The 25,187-nt window shown below is 39.7% G+C and overlaps 1 protein-coding gene across 1 annotated transcript in view; it reads left to right on the forward strand.

Moving 5' to 3' along the window:
- The first annotated feature begins 812 nt into the window (after positions 1-812).
- Positions 813-25,187, forward strand: part of HHIP (hedgehog interacting protein) — a 68,690-nt gene continuing 44,315 nt past the window's right edge. Inside the window, exons 1-4 of the mRNA XM_058803909.1 lie at positions 813-1,079; positions 7,980-8,175; positions 15,339-15,495; positions 16,314-16,515. Of these exons, the coding sequence (XP_058659892.1) occupies positions 813-1,079; positions 7,980-8,175; positions 15,339-15,495; positions 16,314-16,515 (822 nt within the window). The remainder of the gene's footprint in view (positions 1,080-7,979; positions 8,176-15,338; positions 15,496-16,313; positions 16,516-25,187) is intronic.

The following is a 25,187-nucleotide window of genomic DNA, read 5'->3' on the forward strand; positions in this document are numbered from 1 at the left end:
GGAAGCCGCCCGCCCTCTCTCTCTCTCTCTCTCCCTCCCTCCCTCCGCCGGCCCTCCGGGAGGCCCGGCTCCCGCTCCCCCGGGGGGAAGGGGGCAGCCGGACCCCCCGGCGGGGGGATCTCCTCGGGGCGGGGCCGCCGCCGCTCCCTCCCGGCGGGCGCGGTCCCCGCGCCGCTCCCGCTCCCGGCGGGCCCCCACGGGCGGCACGCGCGGCCGGTGGATGCCGCCGGGTGACGTGCAGGGCGCGCGGTGGCAGCACCTCCCCGCGCGCCGCTTAAAAAGAAGAAGAAAAGAGGGAGCGAAACATGAGAGCCCGGACGAGCCGCAGCCGCCGCCGCCGGCAGCAGCAGCAGCGGAGGGGGCATCGCCCGGCCCGGCCGCCGCCGCAGTCCCGCCGCGGGGACACCCTTCCTATGGGACGACAAGTGAAGGGCTGCTGCCGCCGCCCGCTGCCCGGCCCGCCCCGAGCCTCGGCGCTTCGGCGCGGCAGCGGCAGCTGCTAAAACCTGTGCCGCTCGCACAACTTCGCCGGATTCGAACATCCTCCCGCCGGGCTCGGCGGCTCGGTCCCCCCCGTTCCTGCCTCTTCGCGTCCACCTTTTTGGAAGAAGAGGGGTGGCCGAGGTGCTGTTCCTCCGTCGGCTCTTTAACCGCCGCTGTTATTATTCTCCTCCAGACTTTCCCCTTCTGGGGGAGGGAGGTGGTTTCCTGATCTGAAGTGCAAAGAAAAGTCAGTGGGATTCCCCTCCTTCCTTCTCCCCCCACCCACCCCCCCACCCCCGGTTTGGGTGCATTCACACGCTCCCTCAGGCATGATGCTCAAGATGCTGCCGTTTAAGCTGCTGCTGGTGGCCGTGGTTCTGTGCTTCTTCGAGGGGGATGCCAAGTTTGGGGAGAGCGGCGCCCGGAGGAGAAGGTGCCTCAACGGGACCCCGCCGCGGCGGCTGAAGAAGCGGGACCGGCGGGTGCTGTCCCCGGAGGCCCCGGGCGGCGGGGAGGCGATGTGCCGCGGCCTCTACCCCCGCCTGTCCTGCTGCTCCCGCTCCGAGGCGCAGGGTCTGCCGCACCCCGAAGCCAAGGTAGGCACCACCTGGGGCTGCGCCGGGCTTTGCGGGAGGTTTTTGGCGTTCTGAGCTGGTTTTTTATTATTTTGCGCCGAGCCGCGCACCGGCCGCGAACCTGCCGCGTTCCCACGCGGGCGGTGGGGGCGATGCCGCGGCGGGGGGCGAGGGCGCGGCGGGAGCGGGACCGGCCGCGGCTCTGACGCTGCCGCGGGAGGCGCGGGGAGCCGGCTCCGCTCCGCAACCGGAGGGCACACGGGCGCCCCGCGGGGGGAGCGCGGTGCCGGCTCTGCCTCCCGGTTACTTTCTGCCCGCAGCGCCCGAGGGTCCGGCGGCGGCGCCGTGCCCGTGCTGCTGCGGGAAGGGCGGAGGAGCCGGGCGGCAGCGGTGGCAGCGGAGGGGCTGCGCGTTCGCCCGGCGGTGCCATCCGGGCTGGGCTTTTCCTGGCGTGAGAGATCGTGTCCGGTTTGCTCCACATGCTCACTTCGGGAGGGGGTTCGGATAGTGGCTTGGTGCCGGTGTACCGACATTCCGTGATCACCGGCCGCCTCGGGGCCCGTGTGCTACTCACGGTTCCGTGTGTCAGCGGCGAAAGCTCCCGAAGTGTCCGCTGTGGAGCCCCGGTGTCCCGGCTCTCGCCCAGGGCCGGTGTCTCACCAGGTGCCCTGAGATACTCTGTCTTTGCACATTACCTGGCAGCCTCTCTGCCCAATTTCAAGCTGCGGTCATGTGAAGGGAAGCACCTCCTCTGCTCACCGATTTTTTAAAATTGTCGAGTTCTCTGCATCCTTTAGCAAGTTAAATTCTGCTTATCAGCCTGTTGCTTAGATTTTCAAAGGCGTGGGTACCTAACCAGGCAGGACTGTGTTTGATAAGCTGCGCTGTGCTGGCCAGTGCTGCATCCGGGGGTATGCACGGGGAGGGAAGTTGCTGAATAATGTCATTAAGAATCACTGCACATGAAATAAACAATCAGGTGCCTTTTAAAAAAATTATTATTACTTTTCCTTTTCTTTTATTTCCTTTTGTTATTTTGGGGGGGTTTTGTAACATTTAATCCTCCTTTAGGTTTAATTAAGAATTCCTCAGTTACAACTCTCTAGTTGTCAAGGTCTGAGAGACTCTTGGAAAACTTGTGTTTCAGTCTTGCTGGCCCAAGCATAATAAAAAAAAAATACCCAGCCTGAATCGAATTTTTATGCTCAGTTCACGGTAGATTTCACTCCATTCTCATGTAAACAGCTTCTACGAATCAACATATGTGTCTGGGTGGTATCTCTCACTTTGTTTTGTAACAAAAAGCCATATTGCATCATTTAATTTGCTCAAGTCATGCAAATAGGAAAAAATCAATAGGACAAAAAGGGGTCGACTTATCCTCCTCCCCACTAAACTGCTGCCCACACACAGAGTCCTGTTGCTTATGGCAAAAGAATAACAACAACACCATTGTGTTTGTTAGTTGGTTCACTAATGGGTGAAACTGGAGAACATCATTCTCCTTCAGTCCCCAGCTCTGTCCAAATGTTCATGCCTTTTGAGGGAGCATTTGTCCTACCCCCTCTATTCCCAGATGATTGAGAACTGTCTTACTGCAGGTTTTCAGCTGCAGATCTCTCTTTATTCATACCATATGCAGCAGCAGTTTGAGATTCAAGGCAGATATATTTCTTCATGTTGTCTAGAGACAGTGTCATTAGGCTCCTGTGTGATGATTGAATTAAACTATAACCACACACAGATAACCTGAAAGATCTAGCTGGGGAAAAAAAAAGGAAAAAAAGAAGGGAAAAAAAAAAGGAAAAAAAATAATAAGGACTGGAAAATATGTCCTTAATTCACCCTGTTTGCAATGTCTCGGTGGCATATATACTACTGAGATTATTCAGTGCTTGGAGACCCTTGTGGTAATTGGTTGAATGCAATAAACTGGAAGTGCAATTTTGGTTAGTTTTCCATCCCCAGGCAGTTGAAGTGTTTATTCTCTTCTTACTATTACTTTAAAAGATCTTTTAATTCCTTTCCAGTGTGTTTTTTTTCTTACTGACGATACTAAAAACCTGATGTAAATGTGAGGAAGTGACCACAGTACCTATTCCTGAGCTGTTGAACCCATTTCATAATTTCTTTAAAATATAAATTACATTTTTAAAGCAATGTTATTGTACAGGGTTGTAAAATCAGACTTTTTCCCCTGAAGATTAATTTTAATGAAACTCACAAATCTGCTTTATCATATCTGATAAAGATATATGATTAAAAATATGTGAAAATATATGTAATTTATAGTTAACAGAATGGGGTGGTCATTCTGTAGAAGACTTGGCATAGTATTATGGTATACATTTGAATGTAACTTTTCTAAAAGCACATTTTTTTAAACTGTGTTCTACTACAGTTCCCAAACCAGCTTTTTTAAACTCCATCATCTACCTACATGATGGAGGGGCCATGCCATTAACAGAAATCTGAGCACTGCGTCTTTTTAAAAAAAAATAAATTAATTGACCATGCTTAGTAGACATTCTAATAAGAGCCTCTTGGTTAAGATGCTGGGTCTGTGAGAATTTTTGACCAAATTATTGATCTGTGCTTATAAATGAAAACACCACCTGCAGTTTTGGGAACAATAATGAAGCTCCCGTAAAGAGCAGATACAACACTGCACTGGCTCAAGAAAAATATTTGCATCCTGTTGTTGACATTTAACTCTTTTATTTTTCTGGTAATATCCCCTTGTTTATGAAGGGCTGCTACATCCCAGCCAAACATTGCAATATCAATTTTTCTAAAAGTTTGCTTACAGCCTGACAGGCAAAGAAGTCCTCTCTACCTTGGATGGTTTCACAGCCAAGGCTGTCAAGGAATGGGTGAAAAGTAATTGTTTTCAAGTGTGCCCTTTTACAATCATTTGTTTGCTCTGGCTCTTTCATGAACAAAGGCTATTGTTGAACACATCCAACTAAACAAATAACTCATCTTGGGGTCCCTTTAACAGCTGCCTTAGTACAATGATCTATTTAAATATTACCCTAAAATTGAAACTGAACTCTTTAATGACATAATCCAGCACTGTAATACAGAAGAGGCATATGTTCAATTCAACAGCTGAACAATCTCGTCAGCACATGATTTTTAGACATAAATGCTTGTATATCAAATATGGCTTAATGCAATGACTTATTTCACTGGTTTCTTCCTTCTGTTAGCATCAAAATTCTACTGCCTTTCTCTAACTAGATATGGCAGAGTACACAAAACAGATGACAATATTAGTCGTAAAGAATTTCTGTCTGTCTCTTGTGTCATCTTCTGTTTCTTCTTCTTTGCATTCTTCCTTCTGTTGATAAACCAATTTAGTATGCTGTGCTTTCCTGTGCATTCCAGGATTTATCTTACCTTTAGTCTACCCGTTCCACTTTCATGTGGCTAGAGATTAAAGGATGATCTTACAGATGTTGTAAATTAGTCAGCAGCAGGCATAATCATTATTAGGCATGTTGCAATAAATGTTTGGAAGTTTTACATATTTTCCAGAGCGCAGTTAGTTTAAACCACTGCAGTTTGATGGTTTCACATACGACTTTAAAAATTGAAGCAGGAAATTAGTTTACATTTCTTCAAAAGACCAAAGCCATTGTCAACTTTAAGGTCATTTTCAAAGTAGACATCCAACCAAAAAAGCTTTATTTAAATAAGTATTTCAGAATATGCTTAGAACTGGTTTAGTATACTCCAGGATAAATACATTATTGATTTACTGAAATTCAGAATAGAGACTTGTCCTATCTCCAAGCCAGTACAGAGTTACACATCAGACCTCACACAGAGCAAATGTTACCACCCTATTTTGCTTGAGCATTCTAAAAGTTAAGTAACATTGTACTTGATTTTCAGATAATTGATTGACTCTCATTCCTTAATCTTCCGATTAGCTATTATATGACCAAGACTCATTCCAGAAATGACATGAGGGGGTGAATTCCTGTGGTTAATTCCTGGATAGCAGCTGCTCAGGGGGATTAGGATCCTTTTGTCTTAACTTTGAGGACTGAAATGTTGGCAAGCTTGTATCACCAGGCAACGTCAATTACGTTTTCCACAAGAAACAGTAAATTAGCTTTGCCATCCTGTAATTTATTTCCCCCCCCCTGTTCACAATGTGTTCTGGAGCCTTCCAGTAGAAGTACAGTCTTCTATCTGCATCTCTGTGGAGTTAATTCAATAAACACACTGAATATTTACCTAGTAATACCTTGTGTTTACTTGTACTTCTAAACATACCATCACACTGTTACCACAAGAAAGTCTGAGATGAAGTCCCTGATGAAAACTTCTGAGACTTCTGCAAACCAGGTGGTACTACTGCATGTAGGCAAGTACTTTGAAGGGTCTGTACTCACAGTCCTTTGATTCAAGCACCAAAATGGGTCATTTCATCCTTACTTCAAGAGACAAGTGACATGATGTTCTTAAAAAGTAGCATTTATGGATAGTGGTTTTGCTCATCCCTTGTTGGCTTCAGACTTGGCCTGTTTGGCAGCCAGTGACCTGATTGAATTATACAGGCCCCTTCCCTGTGTCAGAATCACAGCATCCCTGAGGAAAGTTCAGCTAGTGCAGAACATGCATGGATTGCTGCAAACATGTCAAGTCTCTTCTCTACTACCTGAACTGCAACCCTCAGCAGTATTCAAGTTGCAAGTTTTAGTTGTTATGTATTCTGGTTATAATTTCTAGTAGTTATTATTGTATTTTTACTTCTTTCATCAAGATTTACCATATCTCAGAACAACATTTGAAATTCAAGAAAGAAGACTGAGGTTAAGAATTCTACTGCTATGGCCCAAATGGGCAACCTAGCAAAAGGAATCTACACTTTTTCAGGAGAGAAGAGCCTGTGGCATGGAAGAAATTCCGGAAAGAATTCAGGACTAAGGCAAACCTTTTGCCATACAGGCAACACGCACAGTTCATTTCTGTCTGATTGATTACTGTCTTAAAGCTTAAAAAAAAAAAAAAAGACAAACCTTTTACAAAATATGTGGGATAATTACATTCTCAAGAAAGGTTTGAAGAGAGATAATAAACTATATGTAGCAGATGTTAACCACATTACTTGCCTGCAGGTGCTATGAAGCTGAGGATAGTTTGACAGCAGATAGTCTGAAGAACAGAACATTTATTGCATTTAGTGATCCTGGCAATCCTGGAGGAATTCTTTTTGAAGCCAATGGCAGCACATCCAGAATAAGGGTAGAAGCCAAATGGTGTTCTTTTAATCAGTGGTCCAACTTACAACACTAAACTTTAGTGCACATTTCAGATGGTCTTTTGACAATATATGTATGGTAAGACTAAATTTTCCTGGATAGACAATGCCTTCTAAATTAAGGTTGTTATAAATAGGATGTTGTTTAAATGTATGGGCCATATATTGTGTCATATTTTGAATACATACCTGTTTTAAACAATTGAAAGTGCATTTCTCTCAAGCATTTGAGGTCTATGTAATTATGCCCTGTAAATAAAAAGCTGAGTTCAGACCTGTGTTATCAAAGTATAACATCCTAGAAGAGAGCTGACCTATGAGATATCAAACTCAAGCATATCCAGAGTGTTCCTGCACTAAATAACTTATTTATCAAAAGCAACTTAGATAATTCCCTTTAATGTAACATGGCAAGGAAATGACATTGGAAAGTCCTTCTGTAAATCAGCCCAGAGATACAAACTTGCTAGAAAAACTAGCAATATTTTCAAATGTGTTGTTTGTAAATATTTACAAATTTCATACAATACATATATTTATGACATCAATATTTCTTAACATAAGTGTCGTACAGTCTCTGTTTATAACTGTGTTATATAAATAGCAGAAAGAACCTGAGCTTTGTTTTTGCACTGGAACAGATTCAGACCCTCTCAAGGGAGAGAACACTTTTCCCACTGCCCACCATTGGGATGAATGACCAAAAAACAATCCATGTAGTTAACAATAGATTAATAAAGTACATGCATTCAAAAGCTAATAAAGACAACTACGCTGTTTTCCATTATTTTTCATGATTTGATGACATTGCACTACTTTGGCTCCTGTGTTTACTTAAACACATCATCAGTTGTGGTTTCGTGCCTCTTTAAGTGCTATGCATCCATAATATATGCTTTTTTAGAGGACAAAGTTACTGTTTCCATATTGACACAAACAAGACATTACAAATTCTACTTTTGCACTTAAAATAGAAAAATGTCTGAAAACATACACACCTCCAAACAGTGTGCATTAGAGAGAGCAAAAAGCAGAGCAGCATTTAAAGCATGAAAAATCCATGGTGCCTGCTGAATTCCACAGCAGTCATTTCAGCAGCCAGGCTTTGTGTTGTTCAAGATACACCTATTTTACAAATACCTAAACATGGTTTTTCTGATGTGTTCTGATGCAAGAATTTTAAGTTTTAGTCTCTAAACACTTGAGTAGGCTACCTTACAAGTTAGGATTCTAGGTATTTCTTGTCAGAGAAGTGGGTAGGCCTGCTGGTGTAATTCCCTCTTGTGTAAATGATTCCTCTAGTTCAGAAATTGCCTATGTGATGGCGGGCACGGGTCCTTAAAATAACTTGAGTACTGTTGTTCTTCTCTGAGAAGCAAGCTCAGATAGGAAATCTTATAGAAGATCTTGTAAGAAGCCTCTGTAAGAAATCAGAGAAATTAAAATCTCACTGTACCAATGGCATATTGCACGTTTCATAGTAATAACTTCTGCACCTCCAGAACTGTGACATGAAACTCGATGCATTGACAGTTACTGTATTGGTTCCATTAGCTTTATTTATGGCATGAGGCCATGCAATCTTTCTTTGTGTAGGATGGGGACACAGGTCACAGGTTTACTTGTCTCTGGTTTGTGGCTTGCAGGTCCTTTCTGTTACCAACAACACAGAATGTGCGAAGCTGCTGGAGGAAATCAAGTGTGCACACTGCTCACCTCACGCTCAGAACCTATTCCACTCACCTGAGAAAGGGGAAACTCCTGAAAAAGAACTAATGCTTCCCTACCTGTGCAAAGACTATTGTAAAGAGTTCTATTACACCTGCAGAGGTCACATACCAGGTAAAACTCATAACAAAATATGGGGCTAAATGATGTCCTGATATGTTGATATTGTCTGAGCAGTTGTAGATCCAGCTTCTAACCAGGAAAAATCCCCACTGATATCCAGGGGATTTGCCCAAGCAGGGAAAGAATGTCTTCCCAGCACATCTTGTGTAGGGAGGTAAATAATTTGAGGGCTTTCTTGCCACCCTCCTGTTAAACTCACCATGAAACACACATGGTTTGATTGTTGTCAAAGGCACCTGAAACTGATATATTATTTATTTCAGTTATATATATTATATATATATATATAATATATATTATATATATATTATATATATTATTATTTACCTTTGCTGAAATATTATTGTGTTCATTCTGATCATGCAAACAAGCAGCTGGCAATCCAGGAGGCTATTCTAAATGATAGTTTGCTTTAAAATGCAAGAAAAAAAGGTCCTGGCTGTTTGCTGTAGCCTCTAAAAGCTGATGAGTAAAGTGTTTTTTCTGGTTTTGTTACCCTAGAAACTGATGTTTTTTCCACAGGGTTTAAAGCCCATTGAAATCAAAGGGCCCTATTTGATAGACTTCTGTGATCTTTGAATCACTTCCAGCGTGCTGTTAACAAGCAAATTCTTGACTTACCTAACACTTCCTTGCTGTAGTCAGTGGAGTTAGCTGGACATAACCAAAAGCAGAGTTTGCCCTGTGCTGTCTGAGGCAGTCACCAAATGTGTGCTATCACTTGTAACTATATCAACAAAATAACCACAGAGGATGGCTCTTTTAGAAACACTGTCTTAAGACACTATTATGTTAAATAACATCTTTGGTATTCCCAATAGTAAATTATTTATATGTTTAAGACTGTAATTTTTAAACTATGCTTTTTTCCCTGTCCAAACACTACTTATAAACAATGCCACACAGGAGAAAATAATTAAATAGGTTAAGATTTCTTTTTTTTTTTTCCTTTAAACTAGCAACACAGACTGGAAAAAAAGACTTGATAATGAAATGAAAAATGAATTTGTGAATAGTCACTTTTAACATATGAAGACAGTTTGTAATATAATATAAACATATTTGAGTAAAGGGGATAGTTTAAGTGGATGGGATTTGCAGGATAGTTTTTTAATTGCATGTTTGCAGTGTGTACTTGTTTTCTCTGAAACCCCAAGAGTGCAGGGATTTTTTTTGCAGTGTTCTTTTATTGACTTGAGAAAACATTTTGAATTGACTTACTTTTTCGTTTTACTGTGGTTTAACATGTATCTCAACCCATTCAAATATGAAAATATTATTATTGTCTTTATAAACTAAGAGATGTTTCTAAGGCTTTCTTAAACCAGCTGTTTCTTGCTCTTTATCACATTCCCCAAAGCAAAGCAGAATAGATCATAGTTGCCAAGACTGCCTGCTGAACAGCGATAACAGATTAGATATTCTAAATGTTTGGCCCATATAAGAAGTCAGCACAAAGACATTTTTGACATGAATTTGTAGCTAGCACAAATGATTTTCATATTCTGCACAACGAGACCCTCAGAGTTGTTTTGTGACATTCTACGTTTATGAGGAAACAATTTATTTAATTGAAAAAAGTGAAAGAGGGAAAAGGGGGAAAGAAGGAGGAGGTGGAGGGAGGGAGGATGAGAAAGGGCTGAGCAGCACAGGAGCTACAGCCACAGGAACCTCGCTCCTCAGATCAACATATGTGGTGACGAATGACAAATTTATTTTTCTACAAAGTTTGTGTATATGTAAAACTGCTGAAGTGCATCAAGATGTCAAGTGCTTTTTGTGACCACCCAGGTTGCCTTGAAAGATAACCAGATGAAAGCATAACTTTAGCACTGGGCAGAGCACTGTGCTTTGCAGCAAAAGAGCTTACATACTTTAGCATCAGTTAAAATAGGATTTTTCCTACATCAATCAGATGCTAATAATTGTTCTAAATACTTGTCCTGAAAGTAGGTTGTACTAACAAAAACTTGTTGCATGCTTACATCCACCAACAGGATTAATTTGGTGAGTTGACTGGTACTCATGGTTGTTGATACCTATTCTTGCATTTCCCAAAGGTATTCATTAAGATTCAGGTCCCTCTTTTTGAGAAGATGACCTATAGTATTTTAATATAGTTTCATAGTCTTGTACATTCTGAAACATAAGTAATTAAAATAACTTATTTGGGGTTCTGTTTTCCTTGTGAGACTTGTATATCCGTAATAATATTTATTGCAAAAGAAAGAAAAAAATAGAAAATGTGGAAGCTGTGTTTTCAGCTTAGCCTCGAGGATTTTACAAAGAGTTGAAAATTAACAGGCCCCCAAACCCAAGGTCTCTGGCAATGATTCACTGTGCATTTGTTAAAATGTCGAATAATTACTCTTCCTCCATTAGGGAGTGCTAATTGTTTCTGAACACCAATACAACAGAGTTTAAGGAAATTGCTGATTACAAAAATAATTTTATCCCTTAAGTCCTGTGCAAATGAGAAATATTATTAACATTTGAAGACACAAGCATCTTTTCTGGGATTGAAATGTTAGCAGGACATATTAACCAAGAAGGCTGAGAAATTATGCATCAGTTATTTTCATGAGTTAACTTCAAAAATTCATTTATGTTCTGTCTCCTGCAAAGATGAAAACTCTAGCAGATCCTTGGTTAACTCTTTTGAAGACAGCAGTTTGCCCACCAGTTATGACTGAATCAGAACTTCCACTGACTTCTTAAGGAATATTGAGAGAAAAAGTGGACCTTATTCCTTATTCAAGCAGAATAATATCAGAAGCTGTTAGGATTATCTGCATGAGCAGGAGGGTGTAATGTTTCACCAAGACTTTGAGATTAGAGCTTTTCTGGTTCATTCCAGATAACTGTTCTGATTATTTCTCATCTAATCTTTACTTCAAGCCTCAGTCTAAGGGATTATTGATGGAGACACTGGAGTTAAGTGATTTAATGAAGTGTCTTCAGTCAATATGAATTTTAAGTTTTCCCTTTCCATAAGGGAAGACTGTGTAATATTTATTACTAATACAGATAGTAAAGAAAGCCACAGCTGATTCTGCTTTTAGACATAGTCAGAAACTCAATCCGTGCCATTGGAAGTGGCATATTCTAAGGAACAAACCCGTGCCACAGCCATGGTGCCATCCAAGGACATGGGAGAAATTTTGAGCTATCTGGCCTCCATTATTTCTATTTGAAGAAATGGGTTCCAGATGATTGTGGGTGAATTCAGATCCAGGCCCAGATCTGAATCCAGACATTACCAGAACAGACGTCTGATAGGATTTTTCAAGCACCAAACAGGGTGTTCCAAAATGTTGGAATTCCAGCTGAAAACATTGGAATTCTAAGAAGTTCTACAATTCACAGAGCACTTCCAGAAGTTCTAACATGGCTGATTAATGGTCACAGTCAACCTGCAGAAAAACAGTAGTGGGTGGTAAATTTGCTACTGGTAACAAGAGCATGAAGGGGATCAACCTAGCCCTGCCTGTGTGCAGGAACCTGCAGTGTCTGGGCAGGAGACGAGGGTCACCAGTCTCTTGAAAACCAGTTGGAAATTATGTGAGCTACCAGTGGACTTAGTACATTTTGAAACGATCTGTCTGAAATCACGTCTTTGGTTTGGTTTTTACTGGCAATTTGAGAAGAGAGGAGAATATGGGGCTTCTGTGAACAAATTCACATCTAGCTGTCAAAGGTGCAAATCAGAAAAAAAATCCCCAAAAGGTGAAGGCTGCTTTGACACAAAGTTAAACTGTATGCTCAAGGTCACAGCAGAAATCAAGCAGGTGAGCCTGATTTCCAGATGCCCTCAAAGGCAGTGCAGGTTTCCTCAGATGAGTGGATGATACTCAATCCTGTGTGCAAGGCAAAGTCTTTGACTTGCTGCAAAGTCTGAGATGTGTGCTGCCATGGCACTGGAGTTGTGTGTCAGAGAGAAGGGGAAAGGGGATGGGTAATCAGGGAATCCAGCAAAGTGGAATTTGGTGAAGATAGGACAGGAAGGGAGATACAGTGTGAGGAACAACTGGCTGCAAATACCAGTGGAGAGAGGAGGTGGGGATCAGCTGGGAGCAGTTTTCCTTTGAAAAGGCTTTTAATCTTGCAATTTATTCCCACAGTGTTTTATAAAGGCGAACACAGAAAGCCTTCACTGTAGCTGCCTTAACTGAAAAGCCTGTCGTTGGATTCTTATTTGCAAGACAGAGTTTAGCATAGAAATGCAAGGCTGTGCAAAATCTGACACTTAAACATGATGTTTAATCATCCTTTGTGATTTCAGTTTTCTTTGTTAACACAGGCACCGCTCTGTCAACGCGTACACAGCTGGTAGGAAATTTGTAATAATATGTATGAGTCTTTTAAAATAAATTAGTTAGTACAGAAATTCACACAGGACCAAGGGTTGCAGTCCCTATTCCTTTTTTTTTTCCTTTTCTCCAAACAATTCTAGTGCTTAGGGGCACTTGTCAGGGACCATTCTTCTGGACACTGTACAAACTCTGAACAAAATGGCAAACTGTACACTAAAGACCTTACAATCTAAGCATGAGAAAGAAGATAATAAATGGCTACAAGCAGATAGGAGTGCACAAGCAAATGTTTCTTTAAATGTCCTCTGTTAAGCCGTTAGTATGTTAAATAGAGCATATATAAGACATGGAGGGTTTTTTTTTCTAAATTACTATGTTTTTATAGAATAAAATAGCAATATTCCACCCTTAATGCACAGGTGAAACTGTATTTACAGAGGTTACATTCCTCCCAGTAATGCAGCATTTTTCATAGTTTAATTCTAGCCCCACTTTTTTACAAGTGTTTCTAATGAAAATGGTCCATGAGCCTTATCCTTTCTTAGAATCTGCTGATGGATTTGCTAAGCAGCAAAAGGCAACTGCAATGCACCATGCACTTTAGTGCATGATAAAATATTTCATGAGGCAAAGGGATCAGTCTTACATACAAGAAAAGGCATTGCTCTGATCAAGTGAGTTTGCATCTGATTGTTATTTAAAATTGACATTTTCTTAGTGAACAACATGATCACAACCTGCTCTGGGTTTCCCTGACTAAAGATAACACTCAAGCCAAGAGAAGTTTATCTTTAGTGATTAGTAAATTGTATACTTGGAAAATTCTAGAAATTCTTAGTAATCGTACACCTCTAATTTGCTATTGCATTTTTTCAAATGACCCACTGTGCCTAGAGAAATAAATTATTAAAGACAAACCCCTGTATTCTTAAGTCAAATAATTCAACAGCAAGATTTTAGATTACCTTTGATTTTGGCATTATATTTACAAGCCTTGGAATACTACTCTATGATTATATCAGAATTCCTCTTCAGTTGTTCCACTTGAAATTACATCTCCCATTTTCTCCAAGTAACTACTATAAATTAAAAGCAGGTCTTCAGAGATGAAGTTTACTGAAGCTCCAAATCATGGTAATTAAACTTTTACACCACAACACACTACCATGTGTTTCCAGATATTATTTTATAGAAATCAAAGGCAGACTTTGTCCTGTCATTTTTTCCAATATTTTTAAAGGAAGATATATATGAAAAGAAGTATAGTTGGGTGGGAAAGGCTTTTCACTCCACAAGAATTCTGGGATCCAAAAAATTTTCCTATTCCACATAAGGAAGAAATTGAACTCTTTCGAAATTTTCCATGAAGAAAGCCACAGAGAGACCACCCCAGGATAGCTAATAAAGTTGTTGTTAGGACATTTACTTGGGAAATGGGAGACTTAGGGTCAAACTCTTGCCTGACAGATGAGGGGCATTGACCTGAATATTCCTCTTCCTAATGAAACACCCTAATTACAAGACATTGGAGTATAGTGATACAAGGTTTGCTGTCTGGTTCTGTCTGTTTCATTTAGACCAGAAGTTTGAGCTTGGACCAGAAACATCATGCTAAGTAAAATTTTGTCAAAACTGATAATGTTTCTGAAAAAGCTTTGCTTGTAAGAAATTGGCATTTTCCAATGAAACACAGCTGTCCCTGATCAGTTCTTATTGTACGTTGTAAGCCAGAGGTTTTACGGCCAAGATCTATGGATTACTGCATTATTCACAAGTGGTAAAGCCATGCATAAATTAGGCCTCTAATTCCAATTAAGTGCTAATTCTGTGTATCCTATGAGTTATGTCCTGGACTATAGTACATCCTAAGACAGTTGCCAGTAATGCAAACAGGAACAAAGGTAACTTAAGACATATTATCTCAACAATGTTCTGGTGAAATGGTGCATGTATAACTGGCCAGACTCTGTCTTCTTATATTTAATACTCATGATTAAAACCTGGATTGAAATGAGTAGAAATAGGTTTGTGAACAGAAACAGATTTTTTTTTCAACCTCCTTTAATAAAATGCAAGAAATTAATAGCAATAGTGGCAGGGTTTTTCTTCAAAGGCTCCCATTTTATCAACTTTGTGTTTCTCTGGGTCTTCAAAATCCTTCCCATTTTAACCTAAAACCTAAGGACCACCTTTTATCCAGTGCAGCATGAGACATATCCCCTTTTCAGGGGATGGGGCTGAGGAACTGGGCTTCACCATGGGACACTGCTCAGCTACTTTAATGCTGGAGAGACCACCTGGATGTCAACGTGGTGCAGTTTTCAGCACTACTTCCCACTTCTCACCTCTCCAACCAATGTCCTTTGCTGGCAGCATTCCACAAATCTTTTACTGCATGTCTTTTACCAGAGTCTTCACTGAGATTCTGACTAGAACTAATCACTTATTTAAAAAAAAATTAAACAGAAGCTGCTCAGGCTATTTAACAGCAGATACTACACTTGATTGATAGGGTTAAAATTAGGGAGAAGTGTGTCACAGCCTCAACTCTGAACTTTGTCTCTTAATTTTTTAGTGAGTGAACTATTGTGTCATTTTGAATGAAACTTAAGCACACTGAAAATGAGGTTTAATACAAATACAGATGAATAAACTGCAAAAGGCAATGCTCAGTTTGTGTTTATACATTTGTGTTTATTCAGAGCAGACTCTCTTTTTGCAGATAGCCCTTTGTTTAAAATGTCTTTTTCCACTATAATCTATTTAAAGATGAGTTTGATGACACAAAACTGCAGACATGACAACACACTAAATATTTGTATGCTCTTTTGCATTTTTAAGGTTTCCTCCAAACTACAGCTGATGAGTTTTGCTATTACTATGCAAGAAAAGATGGTGGTGTGTGCTTTCCAGATTTTCCAAGAAAACAAGTGCGAGGGCCAGCTTCTAACTCCCTGGACCACATGGAAGAATACGACAAAGAGGAAGAGATCAGCAGGTTCATAAAGATAAATGCTGTTTAATGCTGAAAAAAAAACCCTAGCAAAGCCTGTGGTTTTCACAGTGAAATAGCTCCGTGTGTGCTTATGCTGAGCAGCTGTGTTTTCCAGATGTGACTTTCCTTTGCTGCTGCTAGAGTACGTCAAAAGAGAAAGTTACACGAGCTTCAGCACTTCAGTACCATTTGATATTTGCCTTGCTGAAAAGGTGTTAGAATCCTGCTCTGATCCACCCTGTGGATCTTGGTTATTGTCCAGCCCATGGATCATTCATAGTTCTGGGAAGTAATCTGTACCTAAATTTAATATTACTAAAAAACAGCAATAAGTTTATTAGTAAATTTATGTCATCATCTTCAATTTATTTCATTTGTGGAGGGTTTTTTTGTGAAAATAATTAAATTAGATTATTCCATCATAAATCATTATTTTAAAATGGATATTAGAATCCAAATTAAGTGATGAAATTTACTCTGTTTATTTTATAGTAGAAATTCTGTATTTCTAAATTATTCTCTTCTTTTGCCAACTTTTTTTCCTCTCCCATTGCTCTACATTTTGGATCTAAGTTTATTTAATGTTCTCATTTTTGTATGTAGACCAGATTTTCCTCAACTGAAGTTAAAGCTGATTTTCTGTATTATGTGCTTGCATACATTCAAGGGAATAATTTATCCACATTAATATATTTTAAATGTTTTATTATAAACCTGTTTTTAATATTATTGCACAACAATAATTTTATCTTTTTGGGACACTGTTGTATCATGGTTACGAGAAAGAAGAAATGTCTCACTATTTCTTTAAATTTCTTTAGAAAACACAAGCACAACTGCTTCTGCATTCAGGAGGTTGTGAGTGGACTGAGGCAGCCTGTGGGAGCAGTACATTGTGGGGATGGATCCCATCGCCTCTTCGTTCTTGAGAAAGAAGGATACGTGAAGATCTTCACTCCCGAAGGAGACATACTCAAGGAACCTTTTTTGGATATACACAAGCTTGTTCAAAGTGGAATAAAGGTTGGATTTTATACTTACCTCTACCTTTTTATATTTTAGCATGTATATGGGTGAAATGGGAAGAATATTTTTTAGGTATAATTAAATTTAAATAACAAAAAAGAGTAACAACAAGAGACACCACAGTTCTTTATGGCAAAGAAGTGAAAACTCATAGTGGGAAGGGAAAACAGCATCTTGTAACTCTTATCGAACTATTTTCTTTCCCTTCATTTTTTCCTCACTTTAAATTCAAATGAAACTATTCAGCACCAGCATTCCACAGCAGTATCTTTGTATTTTCTTCCTTTGGGCTCATTTCCAGCCCATTGAATTCAGATGAGTTTTGCTGCGGTGGCAATGGGAGCAAGTTTGGCTCAGGGCCTCCCCTGCCCACCAGGTGCTCGGTGATGCCTGGAGACCTGGACACAGGAGGGGGCCTGGGAATGGTCAGGGATGCCCTGGAGAGGAGCAGGGGTGCTCATTCCCTCTTGGCTCAACCCCAAATGTAGCCCAAGCTTCCCTGGGTGGGAGGCTGCTCTAAAACTGTGTGTGTTGGAGGGGCACATAGAAGTGACTGTCCCTCTGAATTCAAACATGGGGGTTGGTGGGATGAACAGCTTCCTTCCTGTCCACTGGGAACACTTTTGTGATTGGGGCAGTGAGTGGGGAATGGGCACTGATGGGAATGTGTTGGAAGGTGGAGGTGAGAAATTACATCTAGTTATGGGGTAAGTACCAATGGAAAACTTAAGTCTGTTGGAAGATATTTTACTTATGGAATGCTGGAATTCAAGTGTTGTTCCATGTTGATTTCTTGTCACAATTCAGAGTGGTAATGCAGGTAAAATTCAGCTACATAAAGAAGCTTTAAGTTGTAATCAGGTTATGCCTAGAACAGTCAGGACTATGTATCAAAAAGCCTTCATGGATGAAAGTCATGTTGACACACTCTTGACAGAGGGATCTTAACTGATAATTGTGACAAACCACGTCAATTTGGAATGCATAGCACATGTTAACTAATAATTTTGTTTCAGCTGTAAGGGCAAGAGGCCAATTAGGATAGAGTTTTCTGAGAGAGAATCTCAGAGGTTTTTAGTGTGTATTGAAAAAGAGAGCAATGAAACATATTGCCCCTTTTTCAGGAGAAAAAAAAACTACTTTATATGATTATGTATTTTGCTGAATGCTTCCCTTTCTGCCCCTGAAGATAACCATTATGTTCAAGATATCCAAACAGAAGGGACTTATCAGGGGTGGTTTTGAACACCTAAGGCTGTTTCATATTTCTTAACCAAAAGTTCTGATCACTTGTACTTGTGGAAAACTGACAGTGAAATTTCCACAGAACTGTTATTGGTCCCAAAGGAACCTTTCTTGAGGAAACTTTTACAGCTGCAACTTAGAGACAAGGCTAAATGGAAAACTGATTTTCCATGCTTCTGAACAGGCACTAACCTGCTTGATATGACTCCCAACAGGTACACTCAGGATCAGATACAACTTTCAGTTCTGTTTTAAATCCGTGACCTGATCTTTTTAAAAAATCATCATGTAATGGTCTACACTGGATCTGTTTCAACTATAACATTTTATGTAAATAATTTGATGTTTCTAAGCTAGAAAGTCTAATTCAATTCCCTGAGATAACAGTCCAGCGACTGAGGATAATTGTGTTGCAGTGTTTAATGCAGGCTGGCAAGAATGGAGGCTTTATGTACTTTGCAGGGAAGGAGAAAGGGAATGTGCCTAGGAGCAGGACTCCAGCTCTTAAATAGAAAGAGTAAAGAATTTGTGGAATGAGTACATTACATAAAATAATAAATAAATCAAAACCCCCAAACCTCCTATAACATAAATTATAGTTTTAAAACAAGGGTTCTTAAACATTTTTATATTGCAGTCTAGTTCCTATAATCATTGTCCATGGTCCCTTACCCACAAGGATGGGAGATCACTGTGGCAATGGCAGCATTGTCACTACTTGACAGAGTATTTGGTTTTACTTACCTGTTACTTCAATACTAGAAATCAGTAATGGAGAATACTCTGTGGACAGATGATTTTCCAGCAGGCAGTGCAGAACAGGCAGCAGTTACAAAAACCTCAACAAACCACTCTGTAAAACACTGCATCCACTTGCACAGTGCAAACATCATGGAATGTGTCCTCTGTGCTCACTTAGGAACCATGTATAGTGCCAGAATTTGGATATACACACTTTGAAGAAAACAAAAACTGCTCATCTGTTTTCCAGCCTCAGAGCAATAATACCAAGAAAAGGCAAACTTTTTTTTTCCCCTAAAAAGAAGTGTAAAAATTTTCTCTCTTACACTCAAGTGTCTGAAAACAGATGCTTCTGCTATTTTCTTTCTGTACCTGAAATACAAACAAATACTTAACTCCAGTGACAGTAAAAACAGCAAAAATACTTTTTCAGAATTTTAGAGACATATGTTGCACCCAGTAAATAATTAGAATAATGATAATTACAATGCCAATAATGCAGCTGTGGTTGAATCAAAGGTAATATAAATTGATGCCTCTGAAAAGAATTTTGGACAGCTATCCCATTAAGATATTTATAATACCAATAGATGGAATAATATAGTGTTGGCTAATTTTGTCTTCTTTTTTAATGTCAAGAGGAAATTTAGCAGTGATAAAATCATTATATTTTCATAAATTAGAAATCTGTTCCAAAGAATCAACTTAAAACTATCCTGAAGCTGATATAACCAAGAAACTGAAGTGATATATTTCCTTCATAAAAATAATCCTGGAGGTTGGTTTTAATTTCACAAACATATTTCACTCATTACAGTACTGGCAGTCAGATAAGGAGAAAGACAATATACAAAAACAGAGGAAGAGAAGTGATTGCATAGTACAACAAAAAGTCATGTTTCCCTCCTAAAAAGATGCCTTTTTATTTCTCTAATGGATCTACTGATCCCTGTATTGGTGAAATTCATTTGAAGCCCCTAGCATTGCTCTGAGCACCTTTGTAGGGCTTCTTCATGGGCTCTGCTGCCCTAAGCACATAATTCAGATTGTCTGGGCTTCCTTCTTGTCCATCACTCCTGGGAAGGTCTGTGGATATAAATAGAAAGTAAGTGAGAAGAGTGGTGCAACTCTTGCCCAAGTTTTATTGGTCCTTTGGCTTTTAATGTTCATTGAAGTCACTGAGGTTCTCTGCTTGAAAACTCTTGCTGCAGTGCAATTACTGACAGTTACATGATTGAATTTTAGGGAGTTCAAATTAAAAAGGAGCAGTGATAATTTTATCTGCTGCCAGTATCTCAGAAGGAATGAGCACAAGTGCGGAGAAGCATTTCATAACAGAGATACACTTCATGAATGGATGATAGTGACTTGTGCTTCTTTGTGGTCCTGCTCAAGAGAACATTAGATACAGGATTCCTGAAGATATAAAAAAAATTTTTAAAAAGCTTATGAACCAATTTTTCTTTGCACGTCTCCTAATTTCTGCACAGTTAGCAGGAATGCTTTTTTGATCTCCTATTTTTTAACTTAGTTGTTGGAAGCCATGAATGGATATTAATCAAGAATTTGCTAATTCAACATCTGTGGCCTTCTCCACTGCATTTTATGTCACCCTGGCTACATAAGTATTGCCAAGTGTGGACACTTGGCCAAGCCCCTCCTGTCACCTCCTCCCCTGCCTCAGGAATGTGGTGACAAGAAAAATCCATGTACCTTGGTCTTGCCTCAGAGCTGAGCGAGGACATGAGTGAGACAAGGACCTGTAACCAAAATCTAGGCCATGCACCTGGCTCAACTATCTAGGAATATCTAGCCCAGTGTAGTGGAGAAAATATCAATTCCATCTCCTAATATTCCATCTCCTAATATTCCATCTCCTAATAACGTGCCCATTAATATTGCAAACTACCCTGAGTGTATACAGAAGAAAAGAATGAACCTTTTACCAAAAAAAACCCTCATAATACACCCAAACTAAAAGTCTGCTTTCCCTGTTTTGGTGATTTACTGCTCCATTGTTTTGTGGTGAAGAGAGCTGTTAGTTGCAGAGCAACATTTTACAGTTCTTCCTTCAAAGTTATGTAGCAAAGACAAATTTTTAATGAAAATATTAGAACACATTTTTTCTTTGTCTGATTTTCAACTGCTGTTATTTTCTTTCTGTTTTAAACTATTGCCAAGTAGAAAAGAGGCAGAAAGTTGAAATGAGAAGCGATTGAACTAATAATGGTAACACTTTAAGCGGCATTTAAGGAGACCTTATTCAATTATCTAGAGAATTTAGACCTAATGTGTCTGAATCTCTTGTCAAAATTTAAGTAAAAAAATTAAAGGCTCCAGAAGTATCATGCAAATCTGATTTTATCTCATAATGCTCTCAGCAGGGGAAAAAAAAGTGTCAAAACAATCCAAACACTTGGATTTAATGATTTCCTGAGATGTAACAAGGCTGAATATGCTGTTATTATAAGATCAGTCCAGTCACCTGCTACTCAGGATTGTGTCTAACTTACAGAAAAATGGTCAATGCTGTAGCAGTTCTCCAAATTTTCATACTCCTTTGACTGTATTTTATCTTATTAACTGTATTATTTCCTAAGATTTGGAAACCTTTAGGTTAGCAGCAATCACCATAAAATATAGCACAACCTATTACATCAATTTTCACTTACTTTCTTCTCTCCTGAGCCCAAAAACCTGTATTGGTCTAAAATATATTGTTCAGAAGGGAAGGCATCAAGGTAGGGTTTGGCAACTACAAAAAAATTAGGAACTTACCACTTCTCTTGGGAATTAAATGCTATAATCACCTTTCAGGATACTTTCTGAAAAGCTAAGTAGCTCTAGGGCTGCAACTGTTGGTCCTTAAATCATTTTTGTGGTCCTTCCATATAATCATTCCACTTCCCCAAATCCTTTTAAAACTAAGGACCTCAGAACTGTACAAAGTAGCCAAGTTTACATCTTACTGCTGCCAATGGTAAAATCAAGTCCTTGTAGTTAGAAGGTCATTTTCTACTTATAAATCCACTGACTGAACAAGCTCTTTAGGCTCAGAATTGCAGCAGGGCTTCATGTTCAGTTGCTTGTCATCTCTGATCCTTAGGTTATTTTCAGTTTATTGCTTTTTTGTTTTGTTTCCTTTTCTTTTCTTTTTGATTGTGACTAAGCTCTGGTGCAGCTCTGGTGTGTATCTGCTGGCTACAGGGTCATAAATTGCTCAGCCAGCAAGAACGGCTGCACTCTGCTGCACTTTGCCTCACACAGTGCTGAGAGCAGAAACCCCTGCAAAATGGGTGTCCTTAAATTTGCCATTGTGCAGTTACCACTTGCACTGGTGTAGAGATTCAGTTATTTATATTTTTTTAGCTAGTAATAAAATATTTCTCATGTATCTCATGGGAATATCATGATAAAGAGCAAAGTCTCTGAGGAAGGAAAGGGCATGGCAGGAGAGGGAAGGGAAAAGGGACAGAAAATTTCAGTTAAGTGATATCAGAGTTCACCATTGAGAACATATGAGTTAAACTCTACCTCTGTCACCTTCTCTAAGATTGTGGTTTTACTTGTCAGAAACATTTTAACAGAAATTTCTCCTAAATTTTGAGCCATAGTCACCTTCTTAGTTCATCTTGCTTTCAAACTAATACCAGTAAGACTACTTTATGTGAGGTTTTTTAATTCCCAAAGTTTTTAAAATGCTATATTCCTACTTAATTCCTTACAAATATTTTAACAGTCAGTTCTCTTTGCAAGGAAAAAAATTCCACAGAAATATTTGACAATTTTTTTTAAGTGTATGCTCAGCAAATTTCCCAGTAATAGCCTTTAGATGAGTTACAAGTTAGATATATCTCTTGCTGTGTTTTCATAGTTTTTTAATCAGAACACAAGTGCATTCAGTCCTGCAGAATCTTATTAATGAGTGATCCAGTGACTCAGGTAGGAATTTTCTGTGATGCCATGAAGACTGCTGTGGAACACAGCAATTCATATGTTCAGTATAAGGCTATGGGAGTAGACTGTCAGGCATTAAACATGTTAGCTGTGCTGCTCTGAGCCAATTATTCCAGAGTTTCTCAGGACCAAATAAGCATCTGGTCACCACAGGCATCTTTTTGCTGGAATGCATGATTGGTAGTGGAACATCTACTGTGCCTTCATGGTTGTGTCAAGATATTGGAACAGACTGCCCAGGGAAGTGGTGGAACCACCACCCCTGGAGGTGTTCAGAAGGCAGGTGGATGTGACACCTGGGGACGTGGTTTAGTGGTGAACATGGTGGTGCTGGGTTCATGGTTGCACTTAATGATCATAGAGGTCTTTGCCAAAGTTAATGATTCCATGATTCTGTGACATTTAATCACATGAATATGTATTACTCAGGTCATTCAACATATAATCAAATAATTTTTTCGTTAAATTGCCACTACCTCCAGCACTGGAAGAGCCTGCTCCAAGAAGCTTATAAGAGGTTGTGCTGTCTTTGCAGTGAGGAGTGGCTACAAAATCTACAGTAAGCCAGGGATAAAATCTATTTAAAACTTGATGTGGGAATCAGATTGTGTTATTTGCTGAATTGCTCAGTTCTGTCACTGATAAAACTTCTCACATATTCCTCTTGACTGGATGTGTACATTTGTTCTTGCATCTTGCTGATGCACAGACAGATCTAAGTTAACACATGCACTGTCCATTGATATCCACAGGATTTATGTTATTGACAGAATAATTCACATAATTCACATAATTCATGCTAATCCTTCCATCCAAGTCCAGTAATTTCAATTTATTTCCCTCTGAACACTTACATGGATGAGGCTGAAATCAATGGACCTTTCTTGAACTTTTTGCCCTGACATCACAACAAGCTGTGCTCTCCTCCACTAAGCACTAGCTTGTACTCTCCACAAAGGTTATTTGCTCTCTGCTCCCTTGAAAGCCAAACTTACAGTGGCTACTAAATTCATGACCAGTTAGTCCTGAAAGGGATTATTTTGATGTATGGAGAGAAAGGGGAGCAGTGGAAGGTTGTATTTCTCTCTGGACACTGGAAGGACAACTGAGAGGTCCTATATAAATTTCTTTTTTCTTCAACCCAATGAGCCTGCAATTCTTCAGAGTTATTCAGAAACAGATTGTGAAAACTCAGATAGTAAATTCTAATTGTCCTACCAGACCAAGCTCTCAGCTCTATATGAAGAATGGGGATAGTCCTTTAAAATAACAATGTTGAGGCACAGAACATTAAGTATGACATATATTCTATGAGGAACAAACCAAGATTTCATTTTCATTCCATTCTACAATTAACTGCACCAGTGCTGAGTGCAAACTCTCTTTGCTGTCCTGCTCCTGTACTTCTAAGAGTAATGAAATGGTAAATCCGTGTAAGGCATGTGCATACACCCAGGAAGTGGGGCAAGGTGAAAGAAATTATTGACATACAGCAGTGATACCTGTGGGGTATTTTTGGTCGTCCTGGAACTCCTCTTTCAGTGTATGAGAAGGGGGATTCCAGCATGTCTTTGGTGAGAAACTGAAACACTACATTGCCTGTGTTGTTGCAAAAATGACAGATCTTGGATTTCTCCTGGAGACTGCAGAGGGAAGTGATGACAGGGAAGTGAGGTAGACTATTTTTCAGCAGGACTTGCAGTTGAAGTGATGTCAGGTCCCAGGACATGAGGATTTCTCATCTGAGACTTCAGAAGAACAGCAGTCAGACCTGTGGCACAACAGACATAACTTTTGAGGCCACACCTCACCTGTGAGCTGCCCACTAGGCACCACAATTAATTGCTTTTAAATGTCTTCACATAATTTGAGCAGAAAACTCGGAAGGAAATAATAGTTAAGGTCTGAAAATGGCCAAATGTGAAAAAATCAGGACATTTTAAAGAGAAACCACATAGAATATCATTGTTTATAGTGACCTAAACAGTAACAAAACAGACACAATATTCTGCATGAGAATTCAGCCTTCTTCATGAAGAGGAAGATTTTTTTTTCCTTAATCAGTGATAAGTTCTTTGTAATTTTCAAGAGGGCAACATTGCTATTGTGAGGATTTAATATACTTTAACTTTGTTCAGAATCTGTAAAATACTGCATTTTAACCAAAGATTCTATAATGACAGTGAAATGTGCCTGGATTTCTCATTAACCATTTGCAGATTTTGGTTCTAATCCTAATAGGGACACAACAGGCCTTTGAAAGAGATTGTATCTTAGCACCATATAGCTTTATTAAAAGTGAAGTTTTTTACCATCTAAAAAGCATGTGCCAAAAGCTCTTAGAGACCTCTATTTTTGTGTGAGAGCCTGCACTAGATAACCATACTGGAGCTAGCAATTGTGGAACAGTGCAGTGGCTCTCAGGTTGTAAGCTGACCAGATGAAGAATTGCCAGTTTATTCTGAGGAAATTTGAATCAACAAAACATAATTGTGTCTGTTGATTTTGGGTAGCGTGTCTCAGATTTGAGGAGCTGAGAGGGGAAAGAAGATAATACTTTATCATTTTACATGCACATGTGTAGATTTTAATGTTCTGTGTTTCCTTGAGAGGAATCCCATGGTGCCAATTAACCTAACTTATTCCAAAACAATTCTCTGTTTGGAAAGAATAATTTTCATTGTGGGTGTTCCATGAAATTGTATGCCTCATACCCTGTTATTACT

Source organism: Ammospiza caudacuta, chromosome 4 (assembly GCF_027887145.1).
Source record: "Ammospiza caudacuta isolate bAmmCau1 chromosome 4, bAmmCau1.pri, whole genome shotgun sequence".
In the NCBI taxonomy this organism is placed as follows: domain Eukaryota; kingdom Metazoa; phylum Chordata; class Aves; order Passeriformes; family Passerellidae; genus Ammospiza; species Ammospiza caudacuta.